Raw genomic sequence first — 17519 nt, 5'->3', positions numbered from 1 at the left:
CAAACGGCGCACCGGAGCATCGCCGGCGATACATCATCCGGAGAGCGCTTATCTCTCCCGGATCTGCTATCTCGTTGGACCTCGCTTCCATCGAACAATGCCTCCGCCACGATATACCCTGCTCGCAGGAGATTGCCGACGATCTCTTGGTAACCGCGACGCATTTTGCGCCATTAAAATTTTTCTCGGTGCACGCGACATTCGAGGTGGCCACTATCGACAGAAAAGACCTCGTCGAAAAAGAAAACGAATTTATTTTCTGTTTCGAAACCGATTGAATCCAATTTCGAAACATCACTGCATTCTCCTACCGGGAACGTTAAACGCTTTCAACGACCATTCCAGAATCTCGAATATCTTCTCAATGAATCTCTATCACTTCGATCTTCACTTTTACAGCTATAAAGATCCGAAAGTTCAATAATACTACGGTAATATTTATTCGACAATTTTCCTCAAACAGCAATCGCTGTTCGTTTAGTGCGAAACGTTCGTTGGTCCGGCACATTCTAGTAATATCCTCTTCAAAGATATTGATTATCCGTGTGCTGTGGGCCCGGTCGTATCCATTGTAAACGATCATCTTTCCCGTGTTTTCCCGGACCGTGGACGACGAGACCGCGAATCTCCTCCACTTTTTCCATCGCGAGATCCCAGCCGACATCAAGCCGAGGGCTGACGTGGTAAAATAATCGTAAAGTAACGGAAGACCTCGCCCACGCAACGGGTCTCTCTCTCTCTCTCTCTCTCTCTCTCTCTCTCTCTCTCTCTCTCTCTCTCTCTCGAGCGACGTTACATACCCTACACCTACTTCTTCTATCTGCATATCGGCCGGCACGGACGAGTCTCCTCTTCCCTCTTTCGTTCGCGGCGACTCCGCTCGTTTCGGCCTCTCCGTGAGATAGCGGACGTGGCCGTGCCGAGCTGTACCGTACCGCCATAAGGGGTTAGGTTTACGAGCGGCGGCTGGGTGTCGATATCGTCGTCGTCGTCGTGTCGTTTCGTGTGTGCCTGACCTCGGGATTTCTAGATCCGCGGACGTGTATATACCTGGGCCTCGAGACGAGTGTATTTACACTCGGCTGTTGCGATCACGCGACGATCTTTCCCCTCGGTACGACCAGGCAGCACCGTGTATTCTTTTCGATCATTCTTCTCGATATAACAACAGCGTTTCGTCCATTTTCGGGAATCACTACTTATTCATAAGAGTTCTCTGCTTCAGCCACGGCAACAGAATGAAACAAAGAGGCTGAGAAAGGGCGAAGAAGACGAGGCGGTGTTTCGTAACAGATGACCGTTCACTTTCATCGCTGACGTCCATTAGAAGAGAGGGCCTGTGGCCATTACAACGGGGTCTGGAATTGTTCGCCGGTGAATCTCGCCGCCGCCAGGCCACTTTGAAACGTCCACGCGGAGTGGATAGACATAACGGCGTGTATAGAGAGCCAGAAGATGCAAATGAAACGGCGAGGAAAGAAGGGAACGAATTTCGGTAACCGGCTCCTTGTCGTCGTGCCCGTTTACATCGTTCTCGTTTTTTGTCGCAGCTGTTGCTGTTTTGTCTGCGACCCGGGACTTCTCTCTCTTTCTCTTTCTCTTTCGCTTGTTCCGCCGTGTTTTTGCCGCTATTTTCGTGCCGTTAAAAATGCATCCATCGGGACGCGTCAACGAGCCCATTCGCCGTCGCGTCGTCGACCTTTCCCCGAAGAGTGACGATCTCATTGTTGACGAGGAATGTCGTCGCGGACGTACCTAAATGCCACTTGTTACACTTTCATCCCCTTTCCTGCCATTTACTTTGTCTCTGATAATTCGTCCACAGTGTCAAACTTCATCCAACCCTATTTAAACGTCCTATCCTGCTTTCTTCAGTCCCATCGGTACCCGCAACGAAAAGATTTCCACCCGAGAAATTTCTACACATCGTTCGATTAACTTTCTTCGTTTTTTCATCGACTCTTTAGAAACTTCAATCTTCCCTAACCGATACATCTCGCGTATATTTCTCTCGATCGGCGTTCCTTGATCTCACATTGCATAAAAAAAACAGCGGTTATTCGTTAAAAAAAAATGAGAGAAGCGAGACGAAGCATTCGATCGAATTGAGACGGGATGGAAGAGGAAGATAGACGTGGACGAGCGAAAGAGATAGAACGAAGATACGTAGCCTGGGGGTTAGACGTACATAAGATGGAGTCTGGTTTGATGGAATGCTGCCTCCATCCCAACCGCACACACAAGCCCTCCCCTAACTTCTTTCCTCCCCGTCCCTTCTCCACCGATCTTCAGCACCTCTCCTCCCACCTCCGACACGTGAAACGTGCGTATATGCGAGAGAGAAAGACAGGCCGTGCGTTAAGACGACTATTTCTCTCGGCCGCTTTCGAAGCCGGCTCTGACCGTTCTCGAACGATCTGTATGCCTCCTAAGGCAGCCAATGAGACGGACCGCCATATTAGGCGCTTCTATATGGCCCCTTCTATCCGCCGCGCCGTAGCGTTCCGCGCTCCGCTTGAAATGGAGATAATAATCGCGCCGCGCGGCTGATTAGACGCCCGGTCGCGGATTCCATCTAGCTTTCGAATCACGGACCGCGTTCAACGGGGTCCCTTATGTGCTCTTCCAACTCGACGATTCTTGGGGCCCTGGCGTTTCCGTTTCACTCGTATTAGGGCATGACGCGGCTAGGATACGGCACCGGATCATCGGTGGCTCGCTAATGGACACTGGTCCGCCTCTAAACACCTTGCGACTCCGCCGTTGTTCCTCGTCGATTTATTTCCGAGGCAACTTCGTGAGTTTCTATCCAGCGAATACACTGCCTGGCATAAGTATGAAACCACCCTAAAATTTTCAATCCTTATGTTTTGTGGTTAAAATCACTAAATCACACCCAAAGTCACTGTTACACCTGGAAGGCTCTCCTTGTCAGTACCGAGAAGCCTTGAAACACTCGGGATTTACTGTATATCATCTTTGGTCGATTACGATTACAAAAATTGTATTGTGTTTCCCGCCACGATGAGATTCGAGGCGGGTTTCAAGTTCCTCCCTCCCCCGAGTGCGGAGAACACCGAGAGATACGTAATACGGGTTAGAAGGACCATCGAGAAGTAGGTCGAGCATGGGGATCGCCAACCGTGTGGACAGACGATCGTACGACCTCGTAAATCAATGCGTTCTCGGATTGCGCCCGCGTTAACGCCGGTGTTACGGCGCTAGGTGGGTAGGTATATAGATCAAAGTAGAGCTCGGCGACCTTCGATCGTCCGCGACCCAAGCCAGCACTCGTTGTGCTTGCTTGCGGTTGTTAAGAATTAATGGTCCTTGCCACGTAATTAGAGCGCGATCGTGGCGACACGCTCTATCGGTAGAGCCAAGGGACGAAGGATCCCAGGACGTTGATCCTTGGCGTGTCAACGATCCGACGGCGGTTGTAGAAAGGTTACGTAAAAGTTATTTTCAACCCGCCACGACCCCTGTGTCTCGCCGGTGATTAATGAGAACGACGAATTCATATACGCGAGCGTTCCGATTTCGCGCGCTGGCAAGGTCATTACCTTGTTGCCGGTCTTCACTTTGTGCTCGAAGGTCGGCGAACGTTCCCAAAGACCACCGCCGATCGCATCGTGACCGATCATACGGGGAAATTTATCGTCGTCCGTGATTCGGTTAATCGAAATGAATATTCAGGTGTATCGAGAGTCTCGCGACGGTACCCGGTACTTTTCGACCGCGGCGGAACACCGAGATGATGATCGACCGTGTAAAGGCGATCAACGGAAATTTGCATCGAGTTTCAGCGCGGCAATTTGTACCGGCGCGAATAACTGCACGCGGAGAATGCGAAAAGAGCGACGCGCCGGCGAGGCAACGAAGACTACGACGACGACTACGACTCCGTCCGTCCGTCCGTCCGTCCGTCCGTCCGTCGTTCTCGTGTATGCAAATGCGCGGAGGCACCTGCAGTGATAAATTGATTATCCCTCTCCGCGTCCCGTCTGCCTCAACCGCGCCGCGTTTGCCCACGAACAACGCGACCGCTCGATCGTCCGTAGCCTGGATCGCATTATAATAAATACATAATATCGGTACTTTACATGTTGCACGCGGATCGAGGGCACGAAGGGGAGCGTCGTAGGTAAGTGGTAGCCCGGAGCGAGGTCTGTGCAATTTTCGAAAAATTTTTGCTACACACCGCCTACGTCCGCGGGGATAAATAACACCGGAGAGGGGGGTGGTTGCCCCAGATGGTAGCTTCGTTCCATTACCACGCCCCCGATTTTCTGGATTCCCTCGCCGATACATCGGGATACCGTCGATAGTATTTCATCGATATAACACCCGGGAATCCTGGGTATGGTCGTCGAGATACCGAAACGAGATTTTCATTTCGTATGGGAGCCTCCCGATAGATCCTACGCGCCCCGGAAACGTGTCGTACAGCCAGAAGAGGAGAATCACGGGGTAACCAGGAGGGAAGAGATTCGCATTGTTTCGCTCGTCCCTGGCAAATACATACATACGTTGTCGGAGCTCTCTTCTCCACTCGAGCGTTCTCTCATTCGCCCTTCTAACGCCGTCTGGTCTCATCGTCCGGTTCTCCCGGCTACATACTCCACGTCGACTCTCGTCGAGTGCTTGGACTTCTCAACCACCCTCGAATCGACCCTCCGGAGAGCAGCCCCCCGGAAACAACCCCACCACGGCCGTGAGCGCACCCTCGAAACGCCGACAATTAGTTTCCCATTGACCTATACCGCGGACCCCTTCACGCTATACACGCCTCGCGAAAGAATTAAACCAGAACAACAAACAAATAGAAGAGCGATTACCCCGAAGGGGGAACGGATGTTTGGGCGAAACAGCGGCCGTGACTGCGTGAGAGGCTGAACGTTGGGTTACCACACACGTTAGAACAACACTCCCAGCAAGTACAGAAAAACATCACACGGATGTAATAATACTCGTAAACGATGTTTCATGGATCTGGTATTACAATCGCCTTGGAAAGTAAATTAACGCTATCTCTAATTCTTTCGATTCAGGAAATATGATGAACGTCGTATTACTATGAGAACGAAACGTTCCTGCGTTTCATTGGACATTTATTAAACATTCAGCATTTATTCTAGCAGCATTTTGGAGAAATGTCACGTCAAATACGGTTTGTTGTCAATATACTTTCCGAGACGACACCCTGTCGTTCAACTTTCGAAACAATAGAACTCTTATATTTAATATAGTATTATCAAAGTTCTACTGTATTATAATGTATCATCTCGCCAGATCTGGAATCCCCCAAATTCCTCGAAACTATTCCTTCCAGTCTCGTTAGACTTTAATTCTCTGAATTAAAATTCGAACAAAGTTCCATAAGTTACACGCAGATCGGAATGATCAACACCGAATTACACCCTTAAATTCTTCAAGACCCGACACCTTGCGCCAACAAGCCTCATTACCGAATCTTCGGGCAGATCGGCGAGGCCCGACGTGGAAACAGAACTGGTCTACCTGCGAGTCGCGTGTATATGTGGTGCTGATAGCAAGCGATACCAGCGGATACGAGACGGGAGCGCGTGTTGGTCGCGAGACTCCGTTGTGTCACGTTCGGCAGGTAGCGGCGAACCTGTAACACACGCGCGCTGCTGCCCCCGCGTCTCCTACCCCTCTACTCCCCTTTTTACCACCCCTGCGTGTTTCAGCTGCACGCCAGTTGTAATTAAACGGCCGCGCGCGGATGCTGCCGGAATAAAAGTCTCGAGTGGCTCGGCTAATTAACGACGCCGAGGTGTTGAAATCGAGTCGCAGTATTTCACCCGAAGGCCCGGTGGTTGGTGAACCTTTCGGACGAGCGGTGTCGCGGTGCGAGCGAGCGGCAAAACGAGCCACGGGGATCTTCTCGAGCGGAAGAACAAAAAAAAAAAAAGAACAGGACAGGTCGGTGTATAGATTCACGTGACACGGAGAACTAATAGGTCGGAGCCGAGGAACAAGCTGTGGCGAAAGATAAGAGCGAAAAGGATCCATCCCCCCACCCCCGACAGGAACGCAATAATTCGCGGCGCCTCTTCTCTTTCGGTCGAACGATGAACATTCCATGAATGGTAAAGAAACACAGCCCCCCTCACCGTATTGAAGTCTCAATTTACCCGTTGCTAACGGACGAGACAATGCGATTGTGCGAACAAAAAGAAAAACAGGGACAAGTAAAATTCCACGGCGTTAAATCACCTGTATATATCGAATTGCAAGTTACGACCGCGAGTACCGTTTCTAATAAGAAAGTCGATTTACCGATATGGGCGAGGCACTCGGGAGGCATCGAGACTCTGCGTCCGTAGTACCGTGTGTAGTAAAATGATAATAAAACGGGTGGAAAGTGGACGGACGGTTACGCTCCGTTATGGGAAAGGGAACGTCGATCGTCGATTATACTTTTTTTTTTCTGTTTCTCTGTTCCTGGCGACGGGAGTGTCCAGTTCGAAGGTACACACGGACGTCGACGTCCCCGAGACACGTTTCCCTGGGCCGGAGAAGAAAGGAAACCGTGAGCGCGCGGGGCCAGTATCTACGCGGCCTTCTCGGTACAGCCCGATGATGGAAAAAACCGAAGAACAACGTGGATCATTGTACCCGTGGATCGAACGCGACGGATTCCGTGTACGACGGAATGTAACGCCGTAATAACACGGCGAACGTAACCGGTAATATCTGTGCTTGTATGCGAGGCCTCTTGTACGACGATGTAAACGCATCGAGCGCCGCGGTGTACGTTTCTAATAGATATACCTACGTTCCCCTCGGCAATGAGCATCGAACATACTTTAGCGGAACGTCGAACACGGACTTCGAATGATTATTCGATGCGGCCGGTACACACACTCGACCACAAACCAACGCGTTGTATACGTACACGCTTAAACGAACATCTCGTAAGTGCTTACTTCTTGAAAATCGTTGTTGCCGTCCACTGTCTACGTTTCAAGAATACGCTGGAATCCCTTTAGAATTTCCATGGTCGATTGTCGAGGGGAACGACAGGACAGTGTTTCCTTCGCGTAAACGTATATACGCCGGTGAAACTTATCTCGACGACCGTTTTCCATTCGGTGGTAGTATACACAGAAGGAATAAGGTTAATAGTTTCTATTGGATCAGTTTTCGTTCCGGAACGGTTGTCTCGATGTGTACTCTATTTTCAGTTAGCCATCAAGAATGCACCGACTCCGTTGTTCCGAAGCCCGTTTCACTGCTCTCTCTATCCTTCGCCTCTTCATCTTCGCCCGGCCATTGTAGGCGAGGACGCCGCGGTACGCGCATTGTGGCCCGACACAATAATAATTGCGCTAATGATCGCGCTCGAAAAGCGCTTCGTAATCGGTGGGGGGCGGAGGAGCCCTTTCAGACTCCTTTAGTCATCCTTTAAAGTACACCTTACGGTAAAAGTTCGAAACCCTTTGAAAAGTGCAAGGTGCAATCCGTAATAAACGATTTCGGGGTGGTTCGGTGTATACACCTCCACAGCGACTAGACCATTTTAAGGATTCATAAACCGTTGGGATCATATTGAAAAAAAAACAGAGGGAAGGAAAGACCAAAACAAAGAAGAGAGTCCAGAGGGTGGAAAACTCGTCCCGACGAGTCGACGATCAATTTCGCCGACTCGAATCGACAGGAAGAACAATTAGAGACGAATTACCGAAAAAAAAAATGAATCAATCCAGACGCGGAGCGAAATTAAAGGGGGGGAGGTAATGAAAGAACCAGGCGGGGTAGGGGGGTGGCACGGGATGAAAGAGACGGAGGGCAGAAGAGCGGCGACCTCCGTTGAACCCGTGTGGGCTCGTAACACAGGCCGGACAACGTACACGGTTAAAGGGATAACGTGGACACACACGCGTGTGAGAGAACAGAACGTACATTCCTAGGACGCACGTTAACGTACACAGGAAAGCGGGTAGGATACGCCACGCGGGGGCACTCTCTTCATTTCCAGGCTGTCACGAGCAGAAGAAGATTCGGCCTGCGTTTGACAGCCCCAGGGTCTGGGTTGGGTGCTGCTGCTGCCGCTGCCGTTGCCGCCGCTGCCGACGGGGTTGGCCCGTAGGTTGGGAGAAGTTCGTGCAGGGGCACGTTCGAGGTAGGATGTGGATGTGGGAGGTGGAGGCAGAGAAAGAGAAAGGGGGACGAAGGAGAGAGAGAAGACGGGACGGAGATAGAGACTGAGAGAGAAAGAGAGGAAGTTGGCGTGTGCCCATGTGCCGGTACCGCCGATTGTACCGTGCTGTACCGTGCTACATCGAGAAACTACCCTTCCTCCACCTCCTGTCCTCCCTCGATTCCATATAGCCCCGGACTCACCCTCCCCCCATAGCACACTTTCAAGCTATATTCGTCTCTTCCACAATTCTTTTTTCTTTTTTTTTTTGTTTTGTTTTTTGTCCCTCCGCTTCTCCGTGTATATTTTCCCCGGCGTTCTTCCCTCTCGCGCGTCCTGTATCCTCTTCTTTGTCCCCCGATGACGGAGCCGGCTGTGTGGCTCCCCCATCCCTTCGTAAATTCTGTGTTTTAATTATTCCACCGTGTTCTCTTCTTTGTTCTTCGCGCACGAACGATTCCACGGTGGTGTGCACGAAAGACCAGACACTAAAGTGGCCAACCGAAAAGCTGCAAGATCCGTCGCAAACGATCCTAATGAAGATTTTACAGCTTTGTTGCGCAGTTTGTTGTGATCTGCGCGTAAACTGCAAACGCTTAACGCTGTTACAATAATGTTTTTCTTTTACTGTGTCTTTCTTACTTGAATCTTAACTCTTCCAATCTCCATGAACCTTCGGATTCATCTATACTCAAGCCTTCAACCAAGAGTTTCCTATCGAAACACTTTCTTGAAGTGTATCATCAACGATCTCCGCATCTCCATTTACAATCTACGTCCTTCCACTTATTCCAAATTATAAATCAACCATAATAGAAACTCAGAAAGACCAAAGACATTATTATCATTATTCCACCCACTACAAAAATTACGATTTCCCAGAAAAAATAGTGGAACGGAGCTGCGCAACACGGGGTAGCAAGGTAACCCAACCATTCCGCGCACCTGGCGCAGGAGCATGTTACAATCCCGATGACGAACTACCGTAAGAAAGCCGCGAGGAGGCAGCAGTCGATAAAGGAAGCGCTCGGAATCCGTAGAGGCCGCGGGGATCTACGTGTGTGTTATACGATGGGTAGGTGGGAAACACGTATGGGAGTAGACACGGGAAACGCAGATGCAACGACGGCTGCTGTTTAATATCGGAGCCGCACATGGGCACGCTCCGAGACACATTTCAGTAATATTGCACAGAGCCCAGGCCAGCCAGCGACGCGAGAGAGCGGAGTCGCGCGACTCCCGGTCGCTGCACGCTTTACATATCTCTCGGCGCATTAATATATTCAACACATATGAATATTGCAGAGAGAAACGGAAGAAACAAGGCGGATACCGAAACGAAGGACAGAGAATCAAAGGGGGGAGGGGAGGGGCTGGTAAGGCTAGAACGAGAGGGAAATGGTGCACTCTCACGAGCTAAACCATTGTGCCTATCTTCGACTTCATGAAATCTGCAGTTTCCCTCTCTCTCTATCTTCCTCCGTGTCGACTATCACTGTTATGTATGGCTCCACCTCTCGCTCCTCTCTCGCTCCCCCGCTATCTCTCATTGTTCCGCGACAGAGCTTTGTGCTTTGTGCCTCCCGCAACTCCGGAACTATTTCCGTGCCTTTGAGTAAGGAACTAATGAATACGGACCGTGGATAGCAGGCGGCACGCCTGTGTATATCCCGCGACGTGTATCACGTTTATCGGCCTGTCGCCTTCCTTCTTCGTCTCCTTGCTTCCTCTCCCTCCGCGTTCTTTTCACCTTCCCCTTTTAACTTCGCCGTATCGTCACGTGACACCTCGATTGTTCCCGACGTCCTCGAAACCGGCTATACCCATTTCGCTTCCCTATCTTCTCGCCGACCCCTCTCCCCGTGTGTTTAATCCCCCTCGGTCTTTTACCGGTTTTCCGATCGTTTCGAGAGAGAAGAAAATAGTTACGAGAAAGATACTTTCGTGGTTTTATAGAGTAATCTGGTTATGCGTTCTTTCCTTACTTTTTTTTACTGTTAATGCAGATTTTTTTCCTTTCTTACCTCCCTCTACGTCTCTCCGGTTCGCGTATTGAGCCCCCCTCCGGGACTGCATCACGGCCGAGGTCGTGCACTTTCGTCGAGACTTTTTCGAGCGAGGCGTTTTCTGCCTCCATGGGAACCAATTACCCTCCCACCCTCTCGCACTCGAGAATGGCCGCCCCTCTGGGCGATGGTCGTCGGTATGCGACTCGCCGGTGTTCCTTTTGCTGATCGCGACCGACTGCGTGCACGCGTGGCCTACGTGCGCGCGAACGACCGTGCGTGAGTGCACGCGTCGCGCGACGCAATGGTGAACACCGTGTATCGAGCCGCAACCATTTCGAAACACTACCGATCCCTTCGATTATAATGCTCGACGTTTATTAAACAAACAGAAAAACAACAAACGAATAATTCCCTAAACTCTCTGCTAGCTGAAAAGATGGACGCAATCGCGAAACTGTTCTCAAAAGAACTGTCTAGAAAAGTATAACAATTTCCTTCTTAATAGAATTGAATCAATGTGTAATATATTTAGATCTAATAATATTATACACGTAGAAACTATAAGAATATATTCTAATTCCGACTGTTGTGTTACCCATCTGCATAAGTGGAAACGCGATGCGTGTGTGTGTGGAAGAACGTGCGTCCGGTTCCTTCGCGAAAGCGGCTCTGTAGGAAACGGGAGGATGGCGAGACAAGGGGGAGAGAAAGAGAGACAGGGGGAGAAGGGACGAAAGGCGAGATAGAGAGAGACGAGCACCGGTGATGGATCGTCCAATCAGTGCCGCGAGATGGAGCACGAGAGAAACGGAAAGGGAACGAGAGGGAACGAAAGAGGGAGAGAATCTTCTCCACCTATGGCATGGTACGCCGCGGACGAGGAGAAGAGAGGAGAGAGGTCACGGTCGGGTCGGTCGCCTGCTAATCGAAGAACACGAGGTGGCCCTGTGCGGCCGCGCCAAAGAGACTTCGCCGTCCGTCGTTTCTTCTTTTTTCGCCATGGACCTGACTCCACCACTGGTGGAACCAGACTGCGAAATGTAGGTATCCTCTTCCGGAATAAGGAAGAATTTTCGAAATCGAAAGACTTGAATTTTAACGCCGAAGGGAAAAATATCGTATCTTCGTTCGAACCGAGGAAAACGCGATCTCCAGCTCGCAATTAATACCGTGGAAGTCCCCTGTTAAAGCCGACCAATTAGGAGGATCGATCGCGAAACGAGACAGCGTTTCACGGGGTTTCCTCGACGAATCGCGATGTACCGGTTAGAACGGATTGAGAGAAACTGCGGTCGGGAGGGTTGAACCGAAGGGTCGTGGTCCGTGAGCTTGAACATCGCTCAAACCACCGTGCACAATAGCGCTCTGGGGTTGCGGCGGAATCGGGGGCCGCGGTTGTTTGCGAGGAGTATTCTCTTGGAAACGAGTGTTCGCACGAGAAACAAAGAGTCATCGCGGAATGAACGGGGTTCGAGAAAATCTTCGTGACGCTTGAATTCGACTCGGTGGAAAAATTTCATCCGCCCTATTTCGCGAAAGCAGCAGCCACTGAGGATCAGCCGAACAAAGCCGGCAACTCGATAATAAATTTTTCGAGTCGAAGGAAAGCACGAAACAGCCGCGCGTAGCGCGGTGCTGCGTTCTTAGCGTTATTGCCTCGCGAAATTCCGATCCCGATATCCGGGCCGAGCTCGACAGGCATTCGGGGGGGGGGCATGCGGCGGTAGAGAGGGCAGCTAACAATGGCCGCCAACCAAAACATCCGATAAATCTAACCGGCCTGGACCTCAAGCCCCGAGGGGTTTTAAACTCTCTCACCCACCCCCAAACACCGCCGACGCGGCCGCGCAACCCTTACATTACGCTACACTCGCCGGAAAAGGGAGCCAGCCATGCCGTGTGCCATTGCAGCCGTGGGGTGAAAAGGGCGGCGGCGAAGGAGGAGAAGAGAGGGTTAGCCTAGAGCAGCGGTTCCACCAGCGAAGGGGTTGGGGGGTGATATGCGACCCACGAAAAACCAAACCGAGAGAATTCCACCGGCTCCCCTTTTCGTTCCTCCCTCGTGTCCCTTATACCTCTCGACCAACCGACCAACCTTCCTCCTACTCCTCCACCTCATCCTCCTACTACTACTACTACTACTACCGGAACCATAACGAGATCTGCCGCGAGTGAGCGGTCAAGTAGCTTTTCAACGAAATTTCAACGAATTTGTCCCGTGACCACGCCGTAATTTATTTCGTCGCACCCCCCACCGGTTCGTTGACACTGAAATTCCACCGCGAATGGGAACGGGGGTGAAAGCGAGGTACGCATACACGCCGTTTCGCACGATGAATTTATTACAGACTTGAGAAAAATTTAAGCGACACTTAAGCCATCCTCGACGAACGGCTGACCCAGTTCCAAGATCGCAGACAACGCGATAAACGTCCGTTTCGATAAACAGAAAAGAAACAACAAGAACCTCGTCGAAATCCCTCTCTTTCTCTCGCCCTCTCCGCCCCCGCGACGAGTCTATTTTTTCGTCGGAGATCGAGGAACGTCTATCCCTGTCAAGGTAAACAATCCGATCGAGATTGACGTCAAGGAATCTCATTCGCGGGCGGGCTGAAAAATTTGTCGACCAGAGGAGGGACGGGTGGGAAGCGAATATACGGAACGAGGTCGTGTAACAAAGTTTGTCCGTGTTTCCCGCGCGGCGATTTCGACAGTCCGCCGACAGAATTCATCTCTCGACCCGAATGAACCGTAAAACCCGTCTAATTTATCAAGTATTCTTAACGAGACCGTGTGTGTATGGTTGGGGCCGAGGGAGCTTTCTTTTCGAACTCGCGAGATTTCACGAAACTGAAAATAACAGCGTCGAGGAGGGCCGCCGAGCCCGGAGTGCCCGTAATGGATGGGCTCGACGAAAATATACGGCCGAGAAAAGCGGTTGGACGCGTTAATGCCGTCGTCGACGCAGAAACTCGATTCACGGTGTGTACGCGACACAGTCGACGTATCGGGAGTTAAGCGTCCCAATGGAATCCCGGGATTCCATGACGCTCGTACATAATCAGCCACGCTTCGAGCTATGCTCCATCCTAGGATCTGGTCGCGAGGTGGGTCGGCGTTTCCGCATCCAAGAATGTCGATAGCTTTTAAACTGTACGATGCCTGGTTCAGCCGACTATTCGCGAGCGCACGCGTGCACCGGCATAGTCTACGGTTCTTTTAACTTCTCGACGTTCCTACACGTACGAACGGTAAAAATTCAAAGCGCCGACTTTCAGTAACGTTACCGAGAACTTTTCTCCATTGGACTACTCGCGGCTACTCAGTCTTGCGAGTTTTTTCGTCGCGGCGGTTGGAATACTTGGAGAACAAAAAAACGAAACGTGTGGAAGTCGACGGCGGTCGAGGAACGGCGGGAAAATTCGAACATGGATGAGGTGACGGTGTAAATTGCAATTACATTGTTACCTGGACGGCCCCTATTAACGAACCTGCTAGGAAATAGTCGTTATTAATAACCGGTGTGTCCTGGCGACAAAATTTATCCCGTGCTTCCGGCCGGTCGTTTAATTCAGTCACCGATATCGGTTGCATTCAAAAACGTCCGCCAGGGTGGCAGAAGGGGGGTGAGCGCGAACGCGGCCGCGGAGAGACGCCCCGGGGGGGAAAGATTATGAACGCATAAATCAAAAATTAGCATTAACGTTTCATTATTAACAGTCGGGCTGCGCGAACGAGATAAAATTTATCCCCCCCCCCCACCTCCCTCCGCCCATTTCCGTATTCCCGATTAATTAATGCGAACCCGAGACCTCTTTTAAAAACAACATTAACGCACCGCCGCCGCGCGGAACCAGCCTGACACTTTAACAAATGGAAACTGTAGGAACAGGAAAAGGACGCGGAAAGGGAAATACACGTAGAGCCGGGATCGATCCTCAGCTGGATAAACATCACGTCCGGTAAAGTAAATTCGAAACGGGAATGAAAAGAAAAGAGATCGAGTCGTTGAAAATAATTGCGCTGAAAGAAACGATTCTCTGTTTTCAGAAGACAGCGACATCTTGTATATGTCGTAACTATGCTGTTTTTAAGGAATCAGAGCTTGTCGTTGGAAGGATGTTTCCACTTACAGAAACAGAATACAGTAAAACTGCATTAGCATTATGAAAAGCACAGTCGTGACGAAAGAAAGATTGAAACGGAAAGCAGAACGTTCGTCAGCCATCGCTTCACGTTGCATAAAGAGATGCGTCCATTACTCATAAATATCCATCGTAAACGAACCTCACGAGACACTTCTTTCATTGCTCGCATAAAACAGTTGAATCCCGTTCAAGTATCATCAAGAACTGAACCTCCACCACGAATTCTTTTCCAAAACAGAAGCAATTAAAGTTACCAAGTAAAATAGTCTCTCTACATACGGTCTCATTCCGCTCGCTTCTTCCCCTTGAAATATGTATTTCCCTATTACCATATCTTATTTCAAGCGTGCCAAGAGCGCATTACTATTATTAAAAGAGAAGCCGCAGGGTGGAGAGAAAAAGCGAAAAGGAAGCGGAACGTTTCTCGCAGAGCGCAGCTCCGAGAGTCCGCTCCACCTTCTCTCTTTGCGGATCCCGTGCTCGTGGCTCTCTCGGCACCGTGGGCGGAAGGAAGAGGTCCAGATGAGAGAGGGAGAGGGACAGACAAAGAGAGAGGAGAACGATGAGGACGAGGGACCAGAAAGAGGGACAGATAGGTTGGTCTGAGAGAGAGTAACCAGCGGCTGCCATGGTTACCGTCGCATTCCCGCCTCGCCTCGTTGCTATGGAAACGCCTCCTGATGTCTCTCTCTTCCACTCATCGTTTGCCCTCTGTCCGTCTCCCTCGTTCTCCCTGGTACGCGCGTCCCTTTCCCTCCGGCCAGCTCCGCCGATTCCCTCAGCAATTCCTCTCTTTCTCTCATGTTCCCGTTCCTCCTCATCGCAATTCTGACTACTCTCTCTCCATGGCTCACCAGACTTCTCTCTACCTCTGGCATTCGCTCATATTCCCTCCGTTCCTTCGAGCGAACAGAGGAAGAGGGCAGAGGAGAGAGAAAGTGCAGGAGGAACGCGAGGAGACACAGAGAGAAACGAGGGAAGCGATGTGTGTGTGCGCGTGCACATGCGCGATATGCACTCCCGTCTTTCACGGACAAGAGGGGACCCAGAGAGACGTCTCACGGAATCGTTCGATTAGTTATCGACTGTGATTTACGTCCTCTTATCGACGAACTCCTTGGCGGCCCCGCGTAATTTAATTAAAGGAGAAATCGTGGATAGACAACGGCGTACCGATATCCTTTACGCGAGATTTAGACGGGGCATAGATGGTTATCGATACCACGACCTTGCTACCCGTCGATCGTAGTTGTGAATCGAATAGAAAGAAACCGAACGCGTTCCCCGTCGCGTTTGGTCGTTTCAAGGCAAATACTCGATACACTTCCGCCTTGTAAACGGTCTAGAGTTCCTTCGTTTTCGATATTTCCCGCGAATAATCATGATAATTACCGCGACGACAAGATATAGGTGGAGGAGGGAGGGGCTGCGCGCTCGGTCCGATAGACAGGCGGAGGTGTAAGCGGCTTGTTTTATAAGCCCCGATTCTGATTGGCCGTCGCGTCACCCGATATCAATATTTATTCAACGCGGCGAATGCCCGAGGCACGATTAAAACATGTTTATGCCGCGTACGATCGCGCGCTCCTCCCACCGAGGGCCACGATATCACGTCGCATACGCGCACACGCGCACACAAACAGAGCCAAGTGTGTGGTGTGTAGCATTTCTCTCGTCCTTCTTTGTTTCCCTACTTCTCTTTTCCACCATCGATATGTTCAGTTTCCTCGCTCACGATCGAACGTCCAGCACCGATCAATCGACACGCAGTTTGGAAAACGCGTCCAGTATCCCCTAGATCGCGCGATCCCCAAAAACAACGAATCGTGCGAACTTCCGTCGCGATTAATGCGAGAACTCTGCTCGGTGCACGGTTAAATAGGCAGAGCGTCCTGTTTAATTAAGGATAACGTACGAGCGAGGGAAATTTCCATGGGAGTTTGCCCCGCGAGCTGAGCCCTCGAGTGTAAAGATGGGCGAACACGGGTGGCTTCCAAGGCCGTATTTCCCGAAGATATTCAATTTCGAAGGGCGAGGAAAGTGAGAATTAGAAGTTTTCGTTGAAGCACTTACCGGGACTGCCGAGGAAGACGGAAGAGTAAAGGACGCCACGACGCGCGTCGCTCGCCGCTCGTTGCGCGTCCGGCGGCGAACTCCATTCTCTACGCGGACACCATTTACCTGAAGCAAAAAGAAAAGTAAATGATTCACCGTTAATCAACTATCTCCATACAGCACGAACACACACACACATATGATATCTGAGGGTAATAATTTTACAGGCACGCGATCTGTGCAAGGTCGAGCCAGTCAGAACTAGAGATGGCGTGAACAGCTACTTCTGAATCAAGGAGCGATTCAATCAGGATTACTTCCCAATCACGGTGATTATTCACAGTGATTCGTGATTTTTCGTGATCGTTTCCGATTGGTGGAGAATATAACAACTGTTCTTTGCACGCATCACATAACCAGTATATGTTATATTAACGACATCAACATAAAAATGCAGTTACATCGTATAAAGTAAAGAAATAATGAGGAACAATGTAGAATAATGAATAAATTAATAATAATAGATTCTAATCGACGTGTTACATAACATGTCTTTTGTATAATTATAGGAAATCATTCTTTCATAATTTATGTTCTTATCTACTCATTTTTAAAAACGCAAATAGTAATTATAATTCATTTTCAAATCATATTGAATATGTATTTTTTTAAGGATCAAGAATTACAGTCACAATCAGTAAATTTATTCAACATAAAAAAATCACGGTCGCGAATAAAGTTAATACACGTCCGTGATCGTGATTCTGCGCTCACTGCGATAAATCATTGTTAGTGAGTTTGCACACCATCTCCAGTCAGAACGTTCGAATTTGCACTATAAACGGGGGTTGAACGATCGGTTCGAATATGGGATCGGCTCTCGAGATGCCTAATGAAAAAACATAAATCCGCGGAAAGGGAGGAACCGCGAGCCCGGCCAATAGCCAGGGGTTGGTGGCGAGATCGTCGGTAAAAATAGACGATCTGCGGAAAAATGCCGCCGTGGAACAGTTATTACCTTCCTCCCCCTCGGGGGTTGGGAGGGATGGGGTAAAACGGACGGTACGCGTCGAAAGAATGCAGAAACGGCCCGATACAAAGGCAGCAAAGAATTCGTGATCGTTTGCATCACGACTTTAA

At 50.2% G+C, this 17519-nt stretch overlaps 1 protein-coding gene across 1 annotated transcript in view; it reads right to left on the bottom strand.

The window, feature by feature from the left end:
- LOC107194601 (homeobox protein homothorax-like) overlaps positions 1-17166 on the bottom strand; it is a 212151-nt gene extending 194985 nt beyond the window's left edge. The window contains exons 1-2 of the mRNA XM_015584244.1: positions 17154-17166; positions 16398-16505 (exon numbers count right to left, since the gene is read on the bottom strand). Of these exons, the coding sequence (XP_015439730.1) occupies positions 16398-16505; positions 17154-17166 (121 nt within the window). The remainder of the gene's footprint in view (positions 1-16397; positions 16506-17153) is intronic.
- Between the last annotated feature and the right edge of the window lie 353 nt (positions 17167-17519).

Source organism: Dufourea novaeangliae, unplaced genomic scaffold (assembly GCF_001272555.1).
Source record: "Dufourea novaeangliae isolate 0120121106 unplaced genomic scaffold, ASM127255v1 scaffold8, whole genome shotgun sequence".
Taxonomy (NCBI): Eukaryota; Metazoa; Arthropoda; class Insecta; order Hymenoptera; family Halictidae; genus Dufourea; species Dufourea novaeangliae.
Note: the sequence above shows the minus strand (reverse complement) of the source record. Positions and strands in the feature narration are given on the sequence as shown.